Raw genomic sequence first — 21,887 nt, 5'->3', positions numbered from 1 at the left:
ACTTAAAGCTGTCTACACATAGAATGACAGAAATGAGCTTCCCAGAGCCAACCAGTATCATCTCTTTTGTCTTTGCGATTATTGCCGATTATACGATTAAAAAAAACCCCATCCCATCTCCATCCCATAATTTTCATCCCTGCTGCATCGTCACTGAGCACAAGAATAAAATGACTGAATGATTTAAAATGATTTATTTTGCCTTTATTATTGTTGTACTTTACCGTGTTCTGTCAATAAGTAATATCTAGGGCGATCTCAATATGTTTCCGATATTCCCATGGACTATGTACTACAGTTATACATTTACTACTTAATTAACCCAGCCTAATTATGTAAATGTTCTCATTAACGTACTATAGATGTTTTATAGATAACAGGCCAAACAATGTTGTACTATTAGCTAGCTTGACACTCACATACACAAAACTTGTACATCTAAATTTATTTTTTTATTTTTTTTTAAGAAGCCTGAGAGGGGGAATGGGGAAGGGGAACGATAGCAGCCAAAGTCATATATGGATGAATCAATAAAAAAATTGGTAACAAAAAAAAGAATAAAATGACCACACCTTAAAGTAAAATGTGGCAGAAAGCTACAATAAAAAAACAAAAGTTAGAGCAGCATTTGTCCTTTAACCACCAACACCTGGCCTCCAAGCTTCAGCTCCGGTTTCACTTTAACAATCCCGCTCTCCCCTCTGTTCCCACACTAATTTGAAACCTTAGTTATATATTTAGAGACAAACAGCCCCTGTCAGCGTAAACTATTGCTAACCTTGACACCTGGGGTCTTTAGTGATGATGACGGTGGTAGTTGTTGGTCTGTGTGTGTGTGTGCATGTGTGTGTGTGTGTGTGCATTTAGTTGATATTGCACAATTTCAAGCTGTGCTAAATGCGATTCCCGCACAGCAGAAACCAAAAACATATCGCAACACAGCTAAATCTGATAACAGTCACTCAACAAAAGAGCCATATTTTGTTTGACTTTGTGCTCTCCAAGTGTTCCATAATAGTATCCGAGGGGGAATAGTTTTGAGTAGTGAGGCTTGTGGTTTTGATGCTGGCTTGGAGGAGTTAGCCTGTTCTGTTTCTTCACAGCATTTTCTGTATTTGCTTGTTTTCAGGGGAACAACAGGAGAACATTTCACAAAGAATAATATGCAAACTTCAAATCGAATCAAAATTTTTGCGTCTCTAACTGCTACCCATCAAAACATAAAAGAAAAAAACGTCTTTTGATAAAATCTGTTTCCAAGGGTAGGGCCGCATACCACCATAGGATTTTTGTTTTTTTTTACAAAATGTTTCTTGCTCTTTTTTTATTTTTTATTTTTATTGTCTCCACCTCTGACAGTGTCTGTGCATGCCACTGCTTTACTGTACTGCATCGCTGTCATTTGGCTGAATGGAAGCTTCTACCTGTATTCCACCTGTGTATTCAGGTGTATAAGTTTGATTTTGGAGTAAAATATAAATACATTTTCTCAATTTCAAATTCAATTTCCTCCACCAACTCCAGGTTTGTCTTGGCTTTGGTCTGGCCCCCGTCAATCCAACCTTTCTCCGGCTGCCGTGTGTAAGTCCCTGCTCCTTCTGCTAAAGAGATTAATTTCGTTCATTTCTGCTACTGTAACCGGAAACATATAAAGCAAAAAGAAAAAAAAAAGGAAAAGAAAATCAGTCATTAAAAAGTGAGAAAAAAGTTTAGGGGGTGGAGAGGCAACCTGAGAGAGAGGGGGAGAGAGAGAATGAAAGGAGTGTGTGTGTGTGTGTGTGCCTGCGTGTGTGTGTGTGTGTGCCTGTGTGCGTGTGTGTTTACAAAGCGATTAACTCCAGAAAAAAGAAGGGAATGCTCCTCATTATCTCTCTCTCCTACTCTCCCTCTCCCTTTTCATTCCATCACTTGAGGAGAGGAGGAGAGGAGACACTCCCAAACTAACTGCCCATTGGCCTATAGGCATTTAAGAGAGGTTTTAACAATTGGAGGGAGGGAGAGAGAAAGAGAGAGCCACTGGTAGTGCAGGGGTCTTCAAATCACTGGCCTTAGCCGTTCAACAGGTGGCAGAGGGAGAGCAACAGAGAGAAAGAGAGAGAGAGAGAGGGGAGAAAGAGGAGAGAGAGAGACTATTAAAGAAAAACTGCAAGGGTAAGGCGACTTTTTAATTTTGTCATTTCTCTCAGTGTTTTGTTATTGAACTTGATTCGTACACTATGCAACCCAACTATCCAACTATCTTTATTTATTGAAGGATTCGATATGCGTGAGAGACGTCATTAACCTAAAAAAAACTGTTGGTGTGTGACTGTTTTAGAAGTTTCATTTGTTACGTTTTGTCCAAAGCAATTAAATGTTTGAAATCATTGATTCTTACGAGAGTTTCTGACTAAAAACTAAAAACCCCCGTGAAGTCACCGGGAGTAGCGATTTAAAGTGAATCCCACATAATGTTTTGAACTTTATTATGTACTATTTAGTCACTTTTATGGATTTTGAGGCTAGGATATGACACATCAGGATATATAGTAAATTAAAGCAATTTTCGATCCAAATCAATAGAAAAACTGTGGTGCCGGTTGTTAATTCAGGGAGACATCAAGCCCATCACTTTCTGCTCTGCTCCCTTCTCTTGTTTATTTCTGCATGATCTCATATGGTCATTTTGAAGGAAGCAATTACACTGCATTATTTCCTTCCCTTTGACTATACCCTATCTTTCTCTCTGTTTCTGTCTTTCTCTCTCTCTCTCTCTCTATCTCTCCATCACACTCTAAATTCTGTCTTTCTTTCAGCTACTTTCCCTTTCTCTCTGTCCTCTCTAAACTCTGTCTTTGTGTCTCTCAACCCTCTTTCTTTCATTCTGTTCCTCTTTCATCCATTTCTTCCTCTCTCTCCCACACCTTCCTCTCTATCTTCATTGCTCTGATATGATGGATAGCAAGGCATGAATTAAGTCCCCCCCTACCCTCACCCCCTAGTAATTTAAACGACAGTTAAAATCTACAATTTGAGAGCTGGTATTTATCATGTGTTTCAGGACTGGAGATTTTCTTATCTGAGATTGGCTTTGCCTTGCTGCTCTTTATTTATGAGAGAGTTTAGGAAATCCTGGTCAGTGATCATAGATCTGTACTCCAATTTGGAAGGCTTGACGAATATTTGTTTAGACATTATAGAGATATGGCATTACGGTCATGGTGTTTGATACATTGAATGAGGTTATTTGAGTGGTTGTACTGTAGGTGTTCAGTATTTAAGTCCTTCATGACTTCTGGAGTCAAAAAAATCTGTAAAAATTCTGTATATTGTATTCTTTGCATATGTGCATGTGAAATACAATGAAAATATCTTCACCTACATGTTTATGTGTGTGCGTGTGCATGTGTATTAGTGATCAGTCACTGTCTCACATAGCCATCATCAGCCTATCAATGACTGTACAGCTACAGAGAATAAAATAATAAATAAAAAGTGAATAGTAAAGCAGACTGTGACAGTACCTCCAACCAATGGGAGAAAGTTGTTCATGATTCATATATTCCTTTGATGTGTCTTGTGGCAGTGCACCACCATCACGGCACCATCAAATTAACAGTTAAACAATAAAAATGATGATCTTATTTTTTTCTGTCAACAAACCTGCCAGCCCCACTTCCCTTTAAGAGAACATATTTTTTAGACATAATATAATAACTATCTGCTGGTGTGCGATTCACACAGCGCTGCCGATCCAGTAGATTTACCTTTAATGCTACTGTGCTGGCTCAGGGATTACACAGAAGCCCCGACCAAATGAACTACAGATGTAGGACCACAGCCATGCAGAACGAGAAAGAGAGAGAGAGAGAAAGAGAAAAGAAGAGAGAGAGACCCACAACTCTGAGTGGGTGGCTTATAAAAAGTGTTTGGATTGCATAACGCGGAGCTGGATGGAAACCTCGCAACTCCAGTTACGGGTTGTTGTTTTTTTTTTTTTCATTTTCTGACTCAAATTGGAAATGTGTGTCATCCTTCATGTGCTGAGTAGGTTCCATGACCCCGGGTCACATGAAACCTACTCAAAACACATTTTTATTATTTCAAAACCCCACGGTTGTCTGAGATTAAGGTTATTTTATTAATCCATGGAAAAAATGGGTTAGGTTTTCATCTAACTGAGTGGAATGGGGTGTCTGTGACCCTGATGAAACAGGCCCTTATCGAGGTCTCCTTGCAGTCTGGATGGCAGCGGGAGGCAGACAGAACCATGAAGATATGACCTCCGTTCTCAGACGATAATTGCTTTCAGCTTCGTTCTCTTCATTTTCATTTTCCCTCCTCTGCCTGCAAGCTGCTGTGAGGAAGGGGAAATTCAACAAACACTGCAGAATTTGCAACCGCATATAAAGACAACGCAACCTGCAGCCCGAGCCCCTTCTTTTTTCCACCCTCTCCTCTCCTCTCCTTGTCCTCAGGCTTGTTGGTTTGGCCCAGCGAGGCTCATCCTGAGCTGAAACCTGCTGAAACAGTCGGCCTTTTGTCTGACGCTTAATGGCTCTCCAGAGAGAGGATAGGGCAACTGCACTCAGTCTGACCAAGCCTTCTTCTCCTGCCTCTTTCTGTTTCTGTCTTACTAATATACATTTTCCTCCCGCTGTTTCTCTCTCTGCTCTCTCTACCTGATGTTGATCGCATTCACAGTCTCACAAAATTCACAAAATGGGAGCACTCTTGATTCCTTTGTATCAGATGTTTCATTAGTTGCTGGACAAATATCAATAGAGATGGTGTTTAAAGAGTGATTTTTAGAAACACTCATACACACGCACACACACACACACTCACACACACACACGCACACACACACTAGCAGGTCTCACAGCTTGTCAACCAGCTGTCAGTGAAAGGTGTCTGTGGGACCAGACAGTATTGTCTATAGGTGATTAAATTGGTGTTGTTACCTTTAGAGAAGTCCCTGTTAGCCATAAACTACAAGCTACGCACACATATGCGTGCACACACACATACTTACACACACACACACTCATGGGCACAATCACACTCACTGCTGTCCCCTTATAAAAGAGTGAACACACATTACACATAGTCAACAAACTTTTTACAGGCTCATTGACATAGCTCTGCTTTGACAAGGAAAAGTTATTATCAGGAAGGAATTTTTAACTGTGTTTATGGTCATGTTGAATTTTACTTGAGTCCGTCTGAAAGCCAGGTTGAAATTCTATCTGAATGGACCATGTGCAGAGAGACAGTGTCCCCTGGACTGAAGACATTCTGTTTTCCCACTTTATCCCACAGTCCAATGCACATTCAGCATTTTAGAATTTGCTACAGTGGCTAATGACAGTCACATGCCAAGTCAGTCAAATTTGATTTAGTTATGAGTGTGCTGGGAAATGATGCCAAACCAAGGGTTCACTTTAAGCATTGGAGAAAATACAATAAATCCCCCTTGTTTTCATAATAATGGAGCGGAAGCTCATCTTTTCTCCTTTGTCTCATGACAGCCACTTTAAACTGGCAACATCAAATATTTCCGTGGTCCACAATCTGTCCATTCACCAGTCAACCCTCATCTGCTCCATCCATCCTAGAGGGGTATTTTATGCCATTACCTGGCATCTATAATCATCTGAGTCCCAGTTTTTTTGTTTTTTTCTCAAGAATATGGATAATAATGTATATTACAGCACTTCTCCTCCACCCAGAAATGTATAGGCCTTTATACATTGGCAAAATGAGCCACTACTCTGATTGACTGTACTGGGGGTCCACCCCCCTTCTCAAGCCCTGATTGGTTGGTTTCACTTAGCAACATCTAAATGGCCTTAAGAGGTGACTATACGGTTAGCAACTATGATGAAATGGCAATGACTATACATTTCAGCTTTTCACTGTTACTTCTGTACATCTGATCGCACTAAAATATGTCAAATAAATGGAAAATGCCACTCTCAATGATATCTCCCCTCTAATACCTCAGCCCCCATCCTCAACCCTGTCCATCCATCCATCTATCTATCCATCAATCTATCCATCTATACGCCCAGCCTTCCATCCATCCATCTCTCACTAAGCTCCATTCCTACTTCTCAAATCTGACTATCCCACTTCCCTCTTTTCCTCATTTCCTCTATCCATTTATTCCTCCATCGGTCCCTCTCTCCCACACCAGGACATTCTTAGCAGCCCTCTGCTATGCTTGGAAGGTCACGGTGCTATCTCCTCCAAGAGAAATAAGAAAAGGACTTGAAAATGGCGAGCATCAAATAAAAGCCTGACAGGGAGCTATAAACATACTCGTTAAGCATCACTGCGCGCCAGCACTCTGTGCCATTCCACACGGCTAGTATACTGTCTATAATGTGGCTTACTGCTAGTCTGTCATTGATTCACACTCTCTCCATCATTCTCTCTCTCACTCACTCTCCATCTCTCTCTCTCTCTTGCTCTCTCTCTTCCTCTCTCTGGTTTGCCCTCCTAACATATGTCCTGGCCATTGATAAAACACCTATTAAAGTCTAATTTAGTGCCACCACATAGGGTCAAGTGGGCCTTTAAAGCAATTTGTAGGTGATGTCATAGCCTGGATCTCCACCACTCTCCGACCTCAAGCTTTTTTACTAGCAGAAATGGAATAGACAGCTAAAATAAGCAAACAAGGTCAGGCATATTGAGTTTGGACAACTTAGACACAGTTCATAGTAATTACATGTCTAATCGTCTCCCACAAAAAATGACTCTGGAACATTGCGAATTACACAGCTGCTTGAATTACGTCCTGCGTAAATCGTCGGAAGGAAGCTTTTTAAGCCAAGGTTTATTTTACTGAAAACAAATTGCGTCCGATTGTGTAAGTGAAGGAGCTTTCCACGTTAGACGTTTAAAATGCCAAACATTCAAGTCCTTTCCATACCACTCTGAATGTCAGTCATTCTCGTGTACTTAAGCTCCCTGCTGAGAAGCTCTGTTAATCTGATAATAGTATCATTACGGTGACTGGAAGATTTGCAGGTTTTAGGTCTACTTGTTGACATTTTAATGTCCTGGCCACTGCTCACGCAGTGTCCAGTGGGATCCTCAGGATCTGTTTCTCTCTACATTTTTTCTACTTTCTCCATCTGCTTTCTTCGTCTTTGATGCTCAATGAGCCATGTTTTGATTTCAGGATTTCCAACTGGCTAATTTCATCTCCTCAGAAAGTAAGTTGAAAGCTGTGTTAGGTTCACAAACTGAGAAAACAGCTTAGTGTTAACAGATACAAATATGTTATCCAGCTTTTATAGTTGCTAAAGTGATGTCCAGCAAAAACACAACATTTGTTTTGTTCAAAAAACAGGAAAAAAAAGGAATTTCCTGCTTTGATTCTGAGGAAAGGCTTTCTTAGAGCCAAACATCATGTCAATAAATCCAAGTCTGTGATAAATTCAAGACGTCATAGACATTAATAGATCATGGACTCAAGCTAATATATATTTCTGTTTCTATCAACTATGATTATCTATACAGTAAAGTATCACATTTTTGCAGTGCATGCATATTCCATTGACCAACACCATTTCAAACTAATCCAACCTTAAAGCAAGTATGCTATATTACTCTGCAGTTTTCCAGTTGTTAAGCATCACAGTGGAGGCCCCCATCCATTTTATTACTAGGGTTAAAGTCATTCTATTAGAGGTTTTCTGTTTCCATAGACCACACAAGTTCAGGGCAGTTAGACCAGAAGTTCCCTCTGCTACCGATCTATTTAAACACTTTTACACCAGAATGTTTAATTCTGACATACTTGGTGACCGGATCACTTTTTCTCTTCACCTCTGCGATTTTTGAGGTGAAAAAAAAATCTGAAAGAGCCTTTTGAAAGCTATATCAGGCCTGCTATTTTAAAAGCATGTAATTTGGCTTTCCTGGGGAAGCCGCAGTGAGGATTTTCGGTCATACAGTATGACATCACTGTCATTAGACACAATGACATCATCACTGAGGACAAAGTTCCGTGCTCCTTGAAGTTCCCGAACGCCTGACTGAGCACAATTAATGGTTTGGAGCAAAAGGGCTTCTGGCAAAGTGATGACTGCTCACTTTCTGCTGCCCTTCTGTGGCGTGGGAACGTCACACACACACACACACACCCACACACACACACACACACACACACACCCACACACACACACACACACACACACACACACACACACACACACACATACAGTGATATAATGGCTCAGGTTTCCCCAGTTTAAATATACAGTAGCCTGCCCCACTGAATGTAATGTAACTTATTCATCATCCAGATAGTATTTCTGTCTTCAGCTCCCTATAAAACAGTGACTGGACCCATAATTGGGCAGCAGGGTAGGGCGAACTTCTTTAAGGGGTTCATTCCACCGTGACAGCAAGCATCTGCCATGTTGAAGAGTCAGTATCACAAAAAAGTTCATCAAGTTCATGCTAAAAATGCCATCTCTAAGACAATCTATAAACCTACAGTGAAATTTGAAAGAAATGGTGAAGGGGGAAACATTTAATCATCTCTAAATGAAGCCTTGTCTCATGCCACCCTGTCTAAGAGACTGGGAATTGAAATTGATAACTACAACTCAGTCAGCAGTGAGGAGGTTGATTATGTCCTGATTGGTGCACTCCCTTTTCAAAAATGACAAATCTGCATCTGGGTCACTTCTTCCACCACAAAAGAGAGTATTTGGCCAATACCACTGTTTAAATTCAAACATCTCCAAACAGTGCCACATCAGACTGGAGCAAATATGATTGAATGAAAGACAGTTGAAAGACAGCTCTAGTTTGCTAAGCTACACTGTTCTCAGGCAACACATTTAAATATTTTCTGTCTTAATAAAGCTTCACACTTTCTTACCTCTAATGGCTGCAACAGCACATCAATGTGTGGTGTGTGTGTGTGTGTGTGTGTGTGTGTGTGTGTGTGTGTGTGTGGGCAGTGTAGATGTGTAGATGCTGTGTATATCCTTATATTACATTAGACAAATTTATGTGTGGCTCATTAAAAGGGAATGCCATTTCACTTCGTCAAGCCAGCTTGCCATTTTTTGCCACCTGAGCTTCACTTGACTGACAAGAAAAATCAGATTGAGAATATTTTGTGAACATTTTTGACCATCTCCTGTCTGTCTTGTGTGCATTGCATGTGTGTCTTGGAGGTTTATGTTATAAAAGAACATTAATAAATGTTTATGTAAATGAACAATAACCTCTCTGCTCTTATCTCTTCCTCCAGCCATGACCACTAGACTCCTCTGGAGGGCCCTGTGCCTGTTGGCCCTGCTCTGCACCATCTCACGCCTCAGCTCTGCCGACAGCCTCCCGGCCTCCTCAGACCCGGAGAAGGGAGTCACCTTCAGCCACGTCTATAAAATCGACATCCCAGGGAGCTCCAGCTGTAAACTAGAGAGCCTGCCATCCCAGGACGATGCAGGTTAATATGAGAATAAAAACTACAGTGAGAATGCAAATGAGATGGAGTATGGCCAAGAGTAAGAATATGAGCATGAGTATATACTCGGATTGCTACAGTAAGTTGTTATGAGAAAAATATGTTGATGTTGGAAAGAATCTGAATAAAAATATAGTGATAAGTGAAGTGGAAATACTTTTTGTGAGATAAATGGGAAGAATTAAAGTGTTCTTTTTCACTGAGATTGACAACCAGAAACAGAATCAACTTACATGTAAGGATGGACGTGGACATTATATCATTATGTAGAGGGAATATAGCTTGGTGTTAGACATACTCATACTCATTACATATTTCACCCAATACATGTAAATTGCATTTGCACTTCAAAACTTAACCTATCTGGTATAGTTTGTGCTGTCTGCAGTTGTTTGCTGTCTACACTTATTTAGTCCAAAAATGGTTCCATCGGGAATCTTAAGGTTGTAGTTTATGCAATTTATTGTATTATTTCAGTGCAATATTGGAACCTATTACAGTATATGTGGTAATGAACAGGTTGAATTTTGTTGTATTTTATAGGTGTGCAGACAGGTGTAGAGAGCACAACCTCTGTGGATGGAGAGAACGACATCGTCTTCAGACACAACATCAGACTGCAGACTCCCAAGTGTGACTGTGACGAGTCAGAGAGCTTCAAGTCTCTGCTGTACAGAGTCAACGGGCTGGAGGAAGAAGTCAACTATCTGAAGACCCAGTGTACTCAGGGATGCTGCGGGAGAGGCGGTGCCGCAGGTAGGCTGTCACACCATAATAGGATTGTCTGTATACACAAATTATAATTAGTTTGTTTGCTAATTGGTTAATTAAGCAGAATTTGTAAATGTTTGCATGAATTATTGTATGAAGTGCTGGTGTTTTCAGGGATGAGATGGGAAAGAAGGAGCAGCAGGTAATTTGATGTTACAGTAGAGCTTGACAACATTATGTATTATGATTGTTGATCAATGAGTTGGAGATGGTCAACTTTTTACCCAGTGTGTGTGTGTGTGTGTGTGTGTGTGGGGGGGGGGGGGGGGGGGGGGGGGGGGTGCTGCTGCAGGAAATCAATCAGTCTATCTATCTATCTATCTATCTATCTATCTACCACACATTAGACACCTCCTACCAACATATTTAACATACAAGGACTACCGACTGGGGTCCCTGGGGATTAGTTATGTAATTAATGTCATCTGGAAAAAAAAACAGATTATTTTCGGAAAGTTACAGTTAATTAAATTATGTATAATTATTATTTTTAACTCAACAAATAGTTCCATCTAATAAAACTGCATGGGCGGAATTGGGTGCTTTTGACTGGGGTCCACCAGACCCCAATACATTGGTATTTTTGAAAAGCACTAATTAAAACAGAAACAGAAAACAATGATATGAAGTCATTAGGAACAAATTGATTGACAACGTCATGGAAAATTGGAATGATAGAATAAAGCACCTGTGAGATATGACAAAAAGTAGCCTATACATCTGGGGTCTGCGGGTACCCCAGTCGGTAGGATGGGGGTTAATTCCTCCCTTCTCTCCCTAGGTGTGGACACAAGCTGTAGCGGCCATGGCACCTACCAACACGACACGTGCAGCTGCCTCTGTGACCCGGGATGGGAAGGGCCGGACTGCTCCGTGTCCTCCTGCCCCGACGAGTGCAACGACAACGGGCGCTGCGTGGATGGGAAGTGCGTGTGCCACCAGGGCTACACGGGACACGACTGCAGCCAGCTGCTGTGTCCGGACAACTGCAATGACAAGGGACACTGCGTGGACGGGAAGTGCGTGTGCTTCCCGCACTTCACCGGCGAGGACTGCAGTGTGCAGCGGTGTCCCAACGACTGCATCGGTAACGGCCGCTGTGTGGACGGCCGGTGCATCTGCGACGAAGGGTTTTATGGGGATGACTGTTCACTGGGTAAGCTGGTTCAAATACACAATAACACAAACTTCTATGTAAAAAAAAAAGTTAAAACATCCCTGGGAATCACTGCTCACTGGGTAGGCCATATTATTAAGTTTTAAGTAGACTTTGTAGAGTGCATTAAATGTATTAACTTTGTAATTCATGGATAGATGAGGTAAAAAAGACAATAAAGCTAAGCCCCAGCGGTGATATGAATATTCTTATGGCTATGATTCTCAGCACGTTTTATGGCAATATGGGAATTTCAGCAAGAAAATATGACCATCACTAAATTTTCCATTCATTTTGTTCCTTCCAGACAGCTATGTCCATATTCATTTTGTCCCTGTTAGCAATTCTTATTCCAGCTGCCAGCAACACTTTCTATCAGCTTTTGATGAGTTCTGTAGAGATGACTGGGTAAGCATATGTTGCCCTGATCTTGTGTGGGTAAATTATATATATATGGGGTGCAGTGTCATAACTTTTATGGCCCAGAATTACATTTAGGTGAGTCTGTGTTTCTTGAGAGATTTAAAAGTCACCACTTTATTTCCAGGCACCTCTGTTGCCTCTGTTGGCAACAAGCGGTGAATATTGGCGTTATCGCACAGAAAACACAGATGCTGCAAGGAGTTCTGGGACCCATAAAAATATGACACTGGTCCCTACTGTCAAATTCACCTTCACATAATTTTGCCATGATATAATTTTGTCAATATTTTTAGGACCTGCCTAAATACTGAAGACTTATAGCACCTAAAGTCATGGCAGTTATCCTAATGGCCACAGTGACCTACTACTGTGGAATTCAAAGCATCTCTCACACAGTTATTTTTGCTATAGCAGCTCACAGGACCGGATTAGTGGGCGACTCCCAAGACCTGTGTTAGCAACTATGGGCCTACTGACAATTTATCAGGCGCATAATACCACAGGGATATAAGAACACCCTCTGGTCTTTTGGGTCTCCCTCTAGCTTTGGCCCTCTTGAATAATCACCGCCTTGCCTGCTAAACTCACAGCACCCCAGGTACTGTTACTGCACCACCTAGGGAGTGCGGTGCCACTTTGCACTTTGCAGCACTTTAAGCACAGGCGAGCAGAAAAATGAGCAGCAGCCCAGCATTGCCAGCTTAACGCAGTGAGTTCCCATTGGCGATTGTGACAGTAATTGCTAAAAGCTTGAGAGATCTTGGCTATTTGACTGCAAGTGAATGGCTCTGAATGTTTCACTTTGTCAAAGTCTAAGTCTATTTGGCCCCAGATGAAGGGAGAGACACTCACCAGACTATTTTAAAATAATCTCCTATGGCAACATCCCTGTCTATGTTTCTCTTCTACTGCATTTAACCCAGCAAGGCACATACTTCAAAGCTGGGGATTTTCAACCGCTTCATCATGGGAATCATAAAACCTCGTTGCAGCTTTTGTTGTGTGCAGATCCACCAAAAGAAGGCCCACAACCCATTTCAGGTCCTGACCCATAGTTGAGAGACTAGAGCAGAGTGTACAGTCTGCATGGTAGCAGGTCAGCTATCCAAAACCCCTGATGGAGGTTTAGGTTCTTCTGGCTGTGTTTGCTCTGCAGAGGTAAAGGGTTCGAGGCAGATTTACAGCTGCGTGTGTAGGAGCTGTTGAATGGAATCCAACAACAGCAGTGGCACCATGTCAGAGGAAAAGAGAGGGAGGACGGGAGAGTGGGAGGTAGGAAAAAGATAGATTGTGTTGATTTTAGGTGTTAGCGAAAATAGTAGTAATAAGCACCAGGTGAAGAAAAAGTGCAAAAGCAAAACAGTCAAGACATTCTTTGTTTTATGTGGCCAGTGTCCATTTCAACACCTGGTTGATGGACGTCAATCTGCTCCCAAGGTGATGACATTAATATGATTCTTGAAGTGATGCTTTGAAATTTACATCAGGCCTAATGCGCTTTCACTTCATGCCATTGACATTAGCAATGTAGCTCTAATGACATTATCCAATGGCAAATATCAAAGGCAGATGTCATGGTTTTGAACTCAGTGGTGCTTTAACAATAGTAGTATTTTTTAGCCTGAACTCTTGCCTGTGTGTAATTTCATAGAAATTTCATGATGTTAAATAGTAAGAGGACAGTTTAGTAGCCAAATCTAACTGGGATTATATGGGTATGATTAAATTGAGGGAGCCTAGTTGATTTTTTTTAGAGCCAGATCAACACAGTGCAGATGCTTTGGATTTAATGTTGTTACTGTAGGCTTTCTGACTGTCTCCAAATAGTTTTCTTTCAATTAAAGGCACATTCAAAGACAAAATGATTAATGCAGGTTGCTTTATCAATGTAGGATTACAACATGAAGTTAACTGGGTCTGTGTGTGTGATTTGTCTCAAATGACTTTATTGAAATGTCTGATATTAAAATGCTGGGATGCAAGACTTTATAAAAGAATCCATGATAGAGAGGAAATAAAAAAAAAAAAACCCAGAAAATATGACTTGATTGAATTCCCATTCCATGTGACCTGAACACAATACTGCTGTTTCCTTGGCTCTCAGTCCTCTCACTGCAGATTTACACCCTGCCTTTTTTTATGAGGTCCAAATATAACTCTTTTGAGACAGTAATGTTCTCCTTCAAAATGTTCTTCTATCACTTCCAATCAGAGAAGACACAAATTTCCGTCTGCTTGGTCTTTTTCCGATCTTTATATGTTAATTTATTCGTCCCGACGGCTGTTCTGAAATATTATTTAAAGATGAAGATTGTTGCTAGTCGTGCCTAGAGTAGCAACAGGAGTATTAACTGCTACTGGGTGGAAAAGCTCCTGCTAAATTTTAGGAAAACATTAAGCTTCCTGACTTTGCCTTGTGGAACAACGTCCAAACCTGATGTGAATTCCTTGCCGGATAAAGTGATGGGGGACTCCTTTAGCACCCACTTCACGTTTCTCCCCTAAAGTATCCTACTGTTTCTTCTTTCTACTTTGCGTTAGTTCTTTGAATTCACCACCATCTACCATTTATTTCCCCGCACCACAGAAAATACCTCTCGCTCGTGGAAAGCCCGACTCCCCAACACTGCTGACTTGCTGTCTCCTGTCTCTTGGCTCATGTTTTGTTATTGTACTCCCCCCTGGTTATATACCTTCTTATTCGCCCCCCTACCATATTTTTTCCATCATCTCAATTGAAAAACTTTGGCCTTGTATCACACTGTAACCACAGAAAAGCAATATCTTTTCCCGATTTCCATCTCAGGTTTGGGAAGAAACCTCATAGTTCAAAACAGTGCTTTTCTTTGGCCTGGTCTTCTCTCACAGGGTGTAAGGGGGACAGGTAAAAAGAGACCGGAGGCCTAAATGTGAATTTTCAGAGTGTGTGTTGGTGTGTTTTTTTGTATTTAAGTGAATGTGTGTGAAGGTGTGCACATGTGCGTGAGGGGGACAGACGGAAAGATAGACAGAGAGAGAGGGAAATGGAGAACAGTCAAGAAAGCAATATAAAAAAATAGATCATATAGATCATATCACAAAGTTATTATATCACAGCCTCTCTCTCTCTCTCTCTCTCTCTCTCTCTCTCTCTCTCTCTCTCTCTCTCTCTCTCTCTCTCTCTCTCTCTCTCTCTCTCTCTCTCTCTCTCTCTCTCTCTCTCTCAGTCCTGGGCCCTAAGGGTCTGCAGTTGGTCCGGGTGACTGATGTCTCTCTCCTGGTGCAGTGGGAGTCTGTTCGCGGGGCGCAGTACTACATTTTGACCCATCACCCCAAGGATGATGAGAGTTCCCTGGAGCAGGTAACGTTTTTTTGTTTTTTTTGTTATTTATCCACAAAAACAGTATGGGGCCACAATTCTTTTAAAAATGTATTTTTTTTTGTTCAAACAAACATCAATGATAGAGTGAAGCAAAACATTTAAAGCTGTACATACTAGGCAACTTTGCATGTTCGGGGACCAAATGGCAGTGAGAGATTGTTTGAAAACTGCTGGAATTATTGACCTTATTCCCATTTTGAATTTCCGTCATTCACCGTTTGTCATATAAAACTAGCATTACTTCGACACATAAGAGAGGATAGTAATCTTGGAAACACCTACAATGACTGCTTGAATTTAGCATGAAAGTTAGCTAGCTTTCTAGCTAGTTAGCTACTAGCTACAGTATATTACCGTATCCCTCTGCATTATTGAGATCCATCTGTTTTAATGTTTTTCAGTAGGGAATCTGATGAATGTTTTTGATTTCCGACGTTTGTATGATGTGCATTTATAACATAGCTGCATGGGCTGTACTTGCTCTGTGCGTGACAAGTGTGACATAAATTCAAATTGACTAGCGTGGGAATAAGGTATATACCCAGAAATCATGTAGCATGACGTCAGTAAACGCCACATGCTCATGTTAAGCAACCTGTCTATTGTTGATTTATACCAAAAGATACCAAAGACGCAAAAGATTTAATGTGGTGAGTTCAGCTTTCTCTCGAAGAGCCCGCTTGCTGCTGTGTAGGACATTGTGTATTTTGCGCTTAAATTTTGATTCATCACTTTATGTGGGTGAAGAAGTTTTCCAGTGTTTCCAGTGTCCATACCCGACACCAGCATTTAATTTAGGCAATGAATCTACTGCATCTGAATCAGGGGGAATGGGACACTATTGCAGCCTCAATTTGTGATTTAGGCCGATACAGTAAACTCTTGTCTAGTGCAGTTTTATAACTCACTGATTGGTTTACTCGGCTCAACCTTTCTGCATCCTCAACCTAGGTGAGGGTGCCCAACACAGAGAACTCCTACCTGATCACTGGGCTGACTCCAGGCGTCACCTACATTGTCCAAGTATACGCCGTCATCAACGAAATCCAAAGTGAAGCGGACAGGATTGAAGCGACTACAGGTGAGGACAGACAGCTGCGATCAAGGCTGCTGAGCCTTAAAATGTGTGTTTTTTGATTAAATAAGCACTTTTCAGGATAGAGGCCACTACCGATGAAAGAAATGGGTAGAGTGGGTTATGTTGGCTTAAATGTGTCAGTGGTTTAATAGGAGAAAAAGCAGATGTGACCTATGAAAGGTACGGGAGAGCGGCCAGGTGTGGCTCGAGGCCCGGTGGACTGAGGTTTTCTGTGGATTAAATGTCCACATTTTAGGTCAAATGTAACTAGCCTTGAGAACAGGCATGAAAATAAATGAATGTCAAGTATTTTTAGCGAAGGGAGTTGTGACATGTTCTGGCTAAAATGTGTGGAACATTCAGGTTAAACAACCACATTTTAGGGGAGAAATAAGTACCAGATATGAGGAGGTGTTATGCAGTCGTATGGGTATATTTTGGTAAATCCATTCTGGGGAAGTGACATTATTTTCAGACATAACCAAGAATAGGGATGTAAATTTTACTAGCCTTCCAGCTTGTTGCAACTATTTTTAAGCCCAGGATAGGGCCATGCAAAATTGTACTCAGTAGCCAAATCCTGAATGAGAATTAATGGATAAAGAATAGTAATGGCGGCCAAATGGAAATGCCTCAGTTATTTTTTATATTATCTCTTGAAAGACAGGCACATTACATGAAAAATGTGTGTAACATAAAATAAATATTCATGGTGTGATTGGATGGACAGTCAGTTCCACTCATGCGAAATGACTTACAATGTACTTGTGTCCCATGAGGCGAACACATTTTTTCTACATTTACATCTCCATCTACAGCTTATTCTGTTACACAAATCCCAAGCCAAGAGGTAATGAACAAGCTGAAGCCTGTCATTACAAAGTGTTTCATTAAGCCCTGGTTTGTTTACCATTAAATTTAAAGGTAATTACATTAGTCCGTTTAATTACAAGGAAATGGCTCTGCGGATGTGTTTAATGGAAATCGGACGCATTCACAGATGTGGCAAAAGAGAGAGACATGAAGAGAAAGAGATTGCCACCAGACATGATTGGTGAAGAGAGAGAGAGAGAGAGAGATTGGGTTTAACTCTAATGTGTGGTTAGCCATGGAAAACCTCACAGAGCATGGCATTCCTCTATTGGCATGAGAAAACAGCATCATCTGGCATCTGGTTGTGTGACGAACACGCAGCATGAGAGACATTTCTCTGGTCACATGCTTTTAAACTTCAAACAACAATCTACTTCAAAAGGGGTTTTGAATGAATGTTTTTCTTCCCTGAGAAAAACACATAGCTGACATTTAGAATTGCTAACCCTTTTCATTTGGTACAATTTGTTTTGTTTTGGTTTGTTGGTACACTGTGTTTTGTCTGTGTTTTCATTGGACCTCCAGTACGGTCCAATGGAAACACAAAGACAGAACACAGTGTCAATGTGCAAAAAGTGCAAATGTTGACATCCCTACTGGTGATACCAATATCCTAAAGGTGCTTACCTGTACATACAAGCACATGCACTATACTGGATATACCTGGGACTGACAGTATCAGACAGATAGGTCGCACAAAGGATTTTGTCTTGGTGGACTGGAACAATTCAGTCTCTCCTTTTATCATGGAACATTATAACACTCTTTTACACTTTTAAAAGTTGTGACATGAAACAGAATCATTTGATAATATAATTTGGACTCTCATTCTATTACATGCCATTATATTCCATCAGTATATTACAAATATCATTACCTGCGATTGATTATTTTTCATTTATATATCAAATTAGCAATAGTTTAACACAAACATTATTATATTCACTCATTCACAATGTCTCTTTACCCTGACATGATAGAGACTGATCAGTGATTATTCTATGCTGGTATTTATGTTAACATGCATTAAACCCCATTATCTCTCCTGACATGTCAGTGATAAATGGTATCTGTGTAGCCTAGAGACAAGAGTCAGAACTAATGAGAGTAAGGACTGGAATGTAGTGTCCTTAATTTGGCAGAGAGAGCTTTGTCTCTATGGCAAATAATCCCAATAGTCTAATATGTTTTTGTGGTATGCTCTTGAGAGCCAAAGGGTAAATCCTCTTTTGGCTTGACCCTGTCCCCCACAGGGAGGTCAGAGGTCAGGGTCTGCTACAGGACAGCAGCCCTGGAGCTGGTAGGGTTTCAGTGTCTAGCTCAAGGACATGTGGGGGCGGGGCGGGGAGTGGTGTCTCTACTTACTGTTCCACCTTGCTCCCCAATTATTAATGAGTTGTTAATGTCATGAACATTTTTATTCTTCCCAGATGTATCAGCTATTGATGATGTCCGAGTTATTGGCCAGACGGAAGTCTCTATTCAGGTGGACTGGAAGAACCCAGAAGCTGAGGTGGACCACTTCAGGCTCACACACGTTGACCCAGCAGGACAGGAAGAGGAGCTGAACGTACAGAGCAGTCAGGAGGTCCGCACCAAACACACTATTGTGGGTAGGTCATGTAAGAAGTGTGCACAGACATAATACACACACACACATAAATATGCAGACACACACATGCGCACGCACAGACATACATATATAGATACATGCAATCGATTGAATTTATATCATATTATATAATATAAAATTTAATAAAGTTAAATTGAACAAATACATTTGAATATCATACATCACATCATATATCATATCACATCACAGATATGGGACAATTACCTCTCTTTTATTCTTACTTAAATACATTTAAATAACACCCAATTTTTATGATAACATTCATTTAATATAGCACTTGAACAGGCTGCATTTCATGAATCTCTGCCATTTCTGTGGTGCGACTAAACGATGTGTCCACCTGTGTTTCTGCAGGTCTGCAGCCAGGAACAGAGTACCAGATCACAGTGCAGGCCATCAAGGGAGCCACTGAGGGAAAATCTTCCTCCGTCACCGGTGTCACGGGTCAGTGACTCTACTTCAGTGTCCATGATCCATTTAAACCTAATGTGGTAATGTGCTTTTCAACAAGTGATGGTCTATCTAACTTTATCTAGTTATGTCAAGTAGGTGCAGCACACACATTGACTGATACATGGTGTACACCGTCACTCGTCATACAGTATAAACAGCTGGTTGTCTGAATTGGGTAACACTTTTGATTAGAGCGATATACAGTATAGTAAGTAAACGTGAGTAAATTCAGGTTCAGATTAGCCACTTGCAGAAATGAAACACATGAAGCAACAGCTAGGATATTCATATTCCAGACCATTTTGAGTTGGATTCGGCATCAAAGACGCCTCCTATCCCGTGTCAAACCATCTACAATTCCACAGTGGTCAGGACTTAATAGAAAACACACATAATCTGTCACATACAATATTGACATACCATATGACACAACCTGGTATTACCTTTCACACACAGCCAATGATGATAGCATAATGAATACAGCCAGCAAGAGTCTATGATTGTGGGTTAATGATGGAGGGCCAGAGTTTACGGCTTAATAATCTGGACAGGTTATAATGGCTGTGGTGAACATGGTCATTGAGGAGAAACATGATACCAATTGTGTAACCACTCAGAGATCCGCCATGATGATTGAGGTGAGTACGGTCCATAATTTACCGAATCCATCTGGTGCTGTTGAGGTATAGCGGCGAGGCAGTGAGTTATCCTTATTTGGTCTAACCGTGAGTTGGACTGCTTTCAGGACGTGAGGAGGAATTCATTGAAAAGCTTCACTTTAACAGCTGGTCTGGACAGACAGTCACTTATATTCTTATTATCTGACTGACTGTTATAAATGATCCATAATGGCATGATAGGTCTTCAGCTACTCCCATTACTCTTCTCTTTTGTGCTCTCTGTTATTTTCTATCTGTCTCTGACTCTCTCTCTCTCTCTCTCTCTCTCTCTCTCTCCCTCTCTCTCTCTCTCTCTCTCGCTCTCTCATCCCACCCCTGCTGAGTCAGTTCAAAAGCAGTTATGCCTGGGTTGATGGCACTTTGTTTTTCTAGACCCTGCGGCAGCCAAGTTAATGGTTTTTACTCATCAGTGTTAGCCAGGTATTTTCAAGAATCACCTCTTTTCTTTTGAAGCCAGTCAGGTACTCAAGACCCTTTGACACAGCTAATCTTGTGTGTGTGTGTGCCACCTACTTGTGAGGTGATTGCACGTGTGTGTGTGTGTGTCAGAGTGTGTGTGCGCTAATCTACACCAAGCAGACAGTGGCTTGTCTTCACTTCAGTAGCAACAATCCTTCATTTGAGGTGTTGCACAAAAAGGCTTAAAGGTGAATTAAAGGGATAGTCCTCAGCCCTGCTTGTCCACTGCAGCTGCTTGGATATGGTAATAGTAATTGGTATTGGCTCATGATGACTGGCACGGTGCAACAGGGAGGGACAGTCACGTATTATCTCAGGAAACCTGCTGTTTCCCTTGGGCCAGTGTGGTCATACGTGGTGAGAGATAAGGGGACAATAAAGAAGAAATATGGAGAAATAGACTGAAAACAAAGGGCCAATCGTTATAAAATAAGGAGAAAATAAAGGAAAAAGAAGACAGTAAAGGCATACTGTCGTCACACCAGGAAATGAGGGTAAAATTTTTAAGAAATACGGGGGGGGGGGGGGAATGATGTAAGAACACCGAGACAATAAGGATAAAATGAGAAAGTAAACCATATATATGAAAATAAAGAGAAAGAATAGGAGGGGTAAAAAACAATAGGTCACAGAGAACAATCTCATTATGTCATTATGTAGAGATAATGCATTACTGTCTAGCTACTGATGTGGAATGAAACTGAGCTTTGTCCTCAGAGGCTAGCTGCCTCCTGACATCCTCCATTATAGAGGCTCCATTATAGCAACATTTTCCTACATCTCCTCCTCTTCACCTTTACCATCGGTCTTTCACTGTTTCTTTTTTCCTTTTCTCACTCCTTTCTTTCTCTCTCTCTCGGTTTCTTTCACAGTTCACTCTTGGCATCTATTTTCACATTCGTTTCATGTTCTCCTTCTCTTTCACTCCTCTCTCACTTGTCCTTTCCCTCTCTCTCTCTCTCTCTTCTCAGAAAGTAACGAGAAAATATTCCCCTCTCCTCAGCAACTTATGAAGTACACTTCTTACCTACCGAGATCAACAGCAATGGTTAAGAGATGGCTTTTCAACATGGGGAATATACTTGAATCTTAAAAAAAAGTGAGTGATTGATTTGTCTTGAAGAGTTTGACCTCTTGAGGCTGGCAAGATGACACAAGTAGCCCAAAGCTTTGAAACCCTATTCAGAGAGAAAATGTTTTGAATGGTGCTGAATATGTAATAGGTATTGAATATGGAATTGCAACTTGTTCCTTGAAAAACAATGTGAAGGCTGGAATGCATAGTCTGCATACCTATTGAAGGCCATGATATTTTTAGTTGAACTATTTATCTCCAGTGTGGCTGTACAGTCACAAATCATTCTCTTTCGGACTTTTGGAATGTGTGTGTGTGTGTGTGTGGCCATGCTGTGTGCTATCATATTATCGCCGTCAGTGAAATGGGTGAAATGATTTACAGTGATAGTTTGGATGGCTAGCGCTAAGGAGAACACCACAATCGATTGAATCTCGCACGTTCATA

The 21,887-nt window shown here is 41.1% G+C and overlaps 1 protein-coding gene across 4 annotated transcripts in view; it reads left to right on the top strand.

The window, feature by feature from the left end:
- The first annotated feature begins 2,006 nt into the window (after positions 1-2,006).
- The window catches only part of tnn (tenascin N), a 40,061-nt gene continuing 20,180 nt past the window's right edge, over positions 2,007-21,887 (top strand). For all 4 annotated transcript variants that reach the window (XM_071520779.1, XM_071520778.1, XM_071520777.1 and 1 more), the window contains exons 1-8: positions 2,007-2,151; positions 9,263-9,460; positions 10,022-10,234; positions 11,031-11,405; positions 15,035-15,168; positions 16,141-16,270; positions 18,571-18,753; positions 19,128-19,217. In XM_071520779.1, coding sequence (XP_071376880.1) covers positions 9,265-9,460; positions 10,022-10,234; positions 11,031-11,405; positions 15,035-15,168; positions 16,141-16,270; positions 18,571-18,753; positions 19,128-19,217 — 1,321 coding nt within the window. In that variant the 5' untranslated portion in view covers positions 2,007-2,151; positions 9,263-9,264. The remainder of the gene's footprint in view (positions 2,152-9,262; positions 9,461-10,021; positions 10,235-11,030; positions 11,406-15,034; positions 15,169-16,140; positions 16,271-18,570; positions 18,754-19,127; positions 19,218-21,887) is intronic.

Source organism: Centroberyx affinis, unplaced genomic scaffold, assembly GCF_046629955.1.
Source record: "Centroberyx affinis isolate AG114_WGS23_722 - 3 ecotype Tasmania unplaced genomic scaffold, CSIRO-AGI_Caff_v1 ptg000826l_1, whole genome shotgun sequence".
Classification (NCBI taxonomy): Eukaryota; Metazoa; Chordata; class Actinopteri; order Beryciformes; family Berycidae; genus Centroberyx; species Centroberyx affinis.
This window is presented reverse-complemented; position numbering and strand designations above follow the sequence as displayed.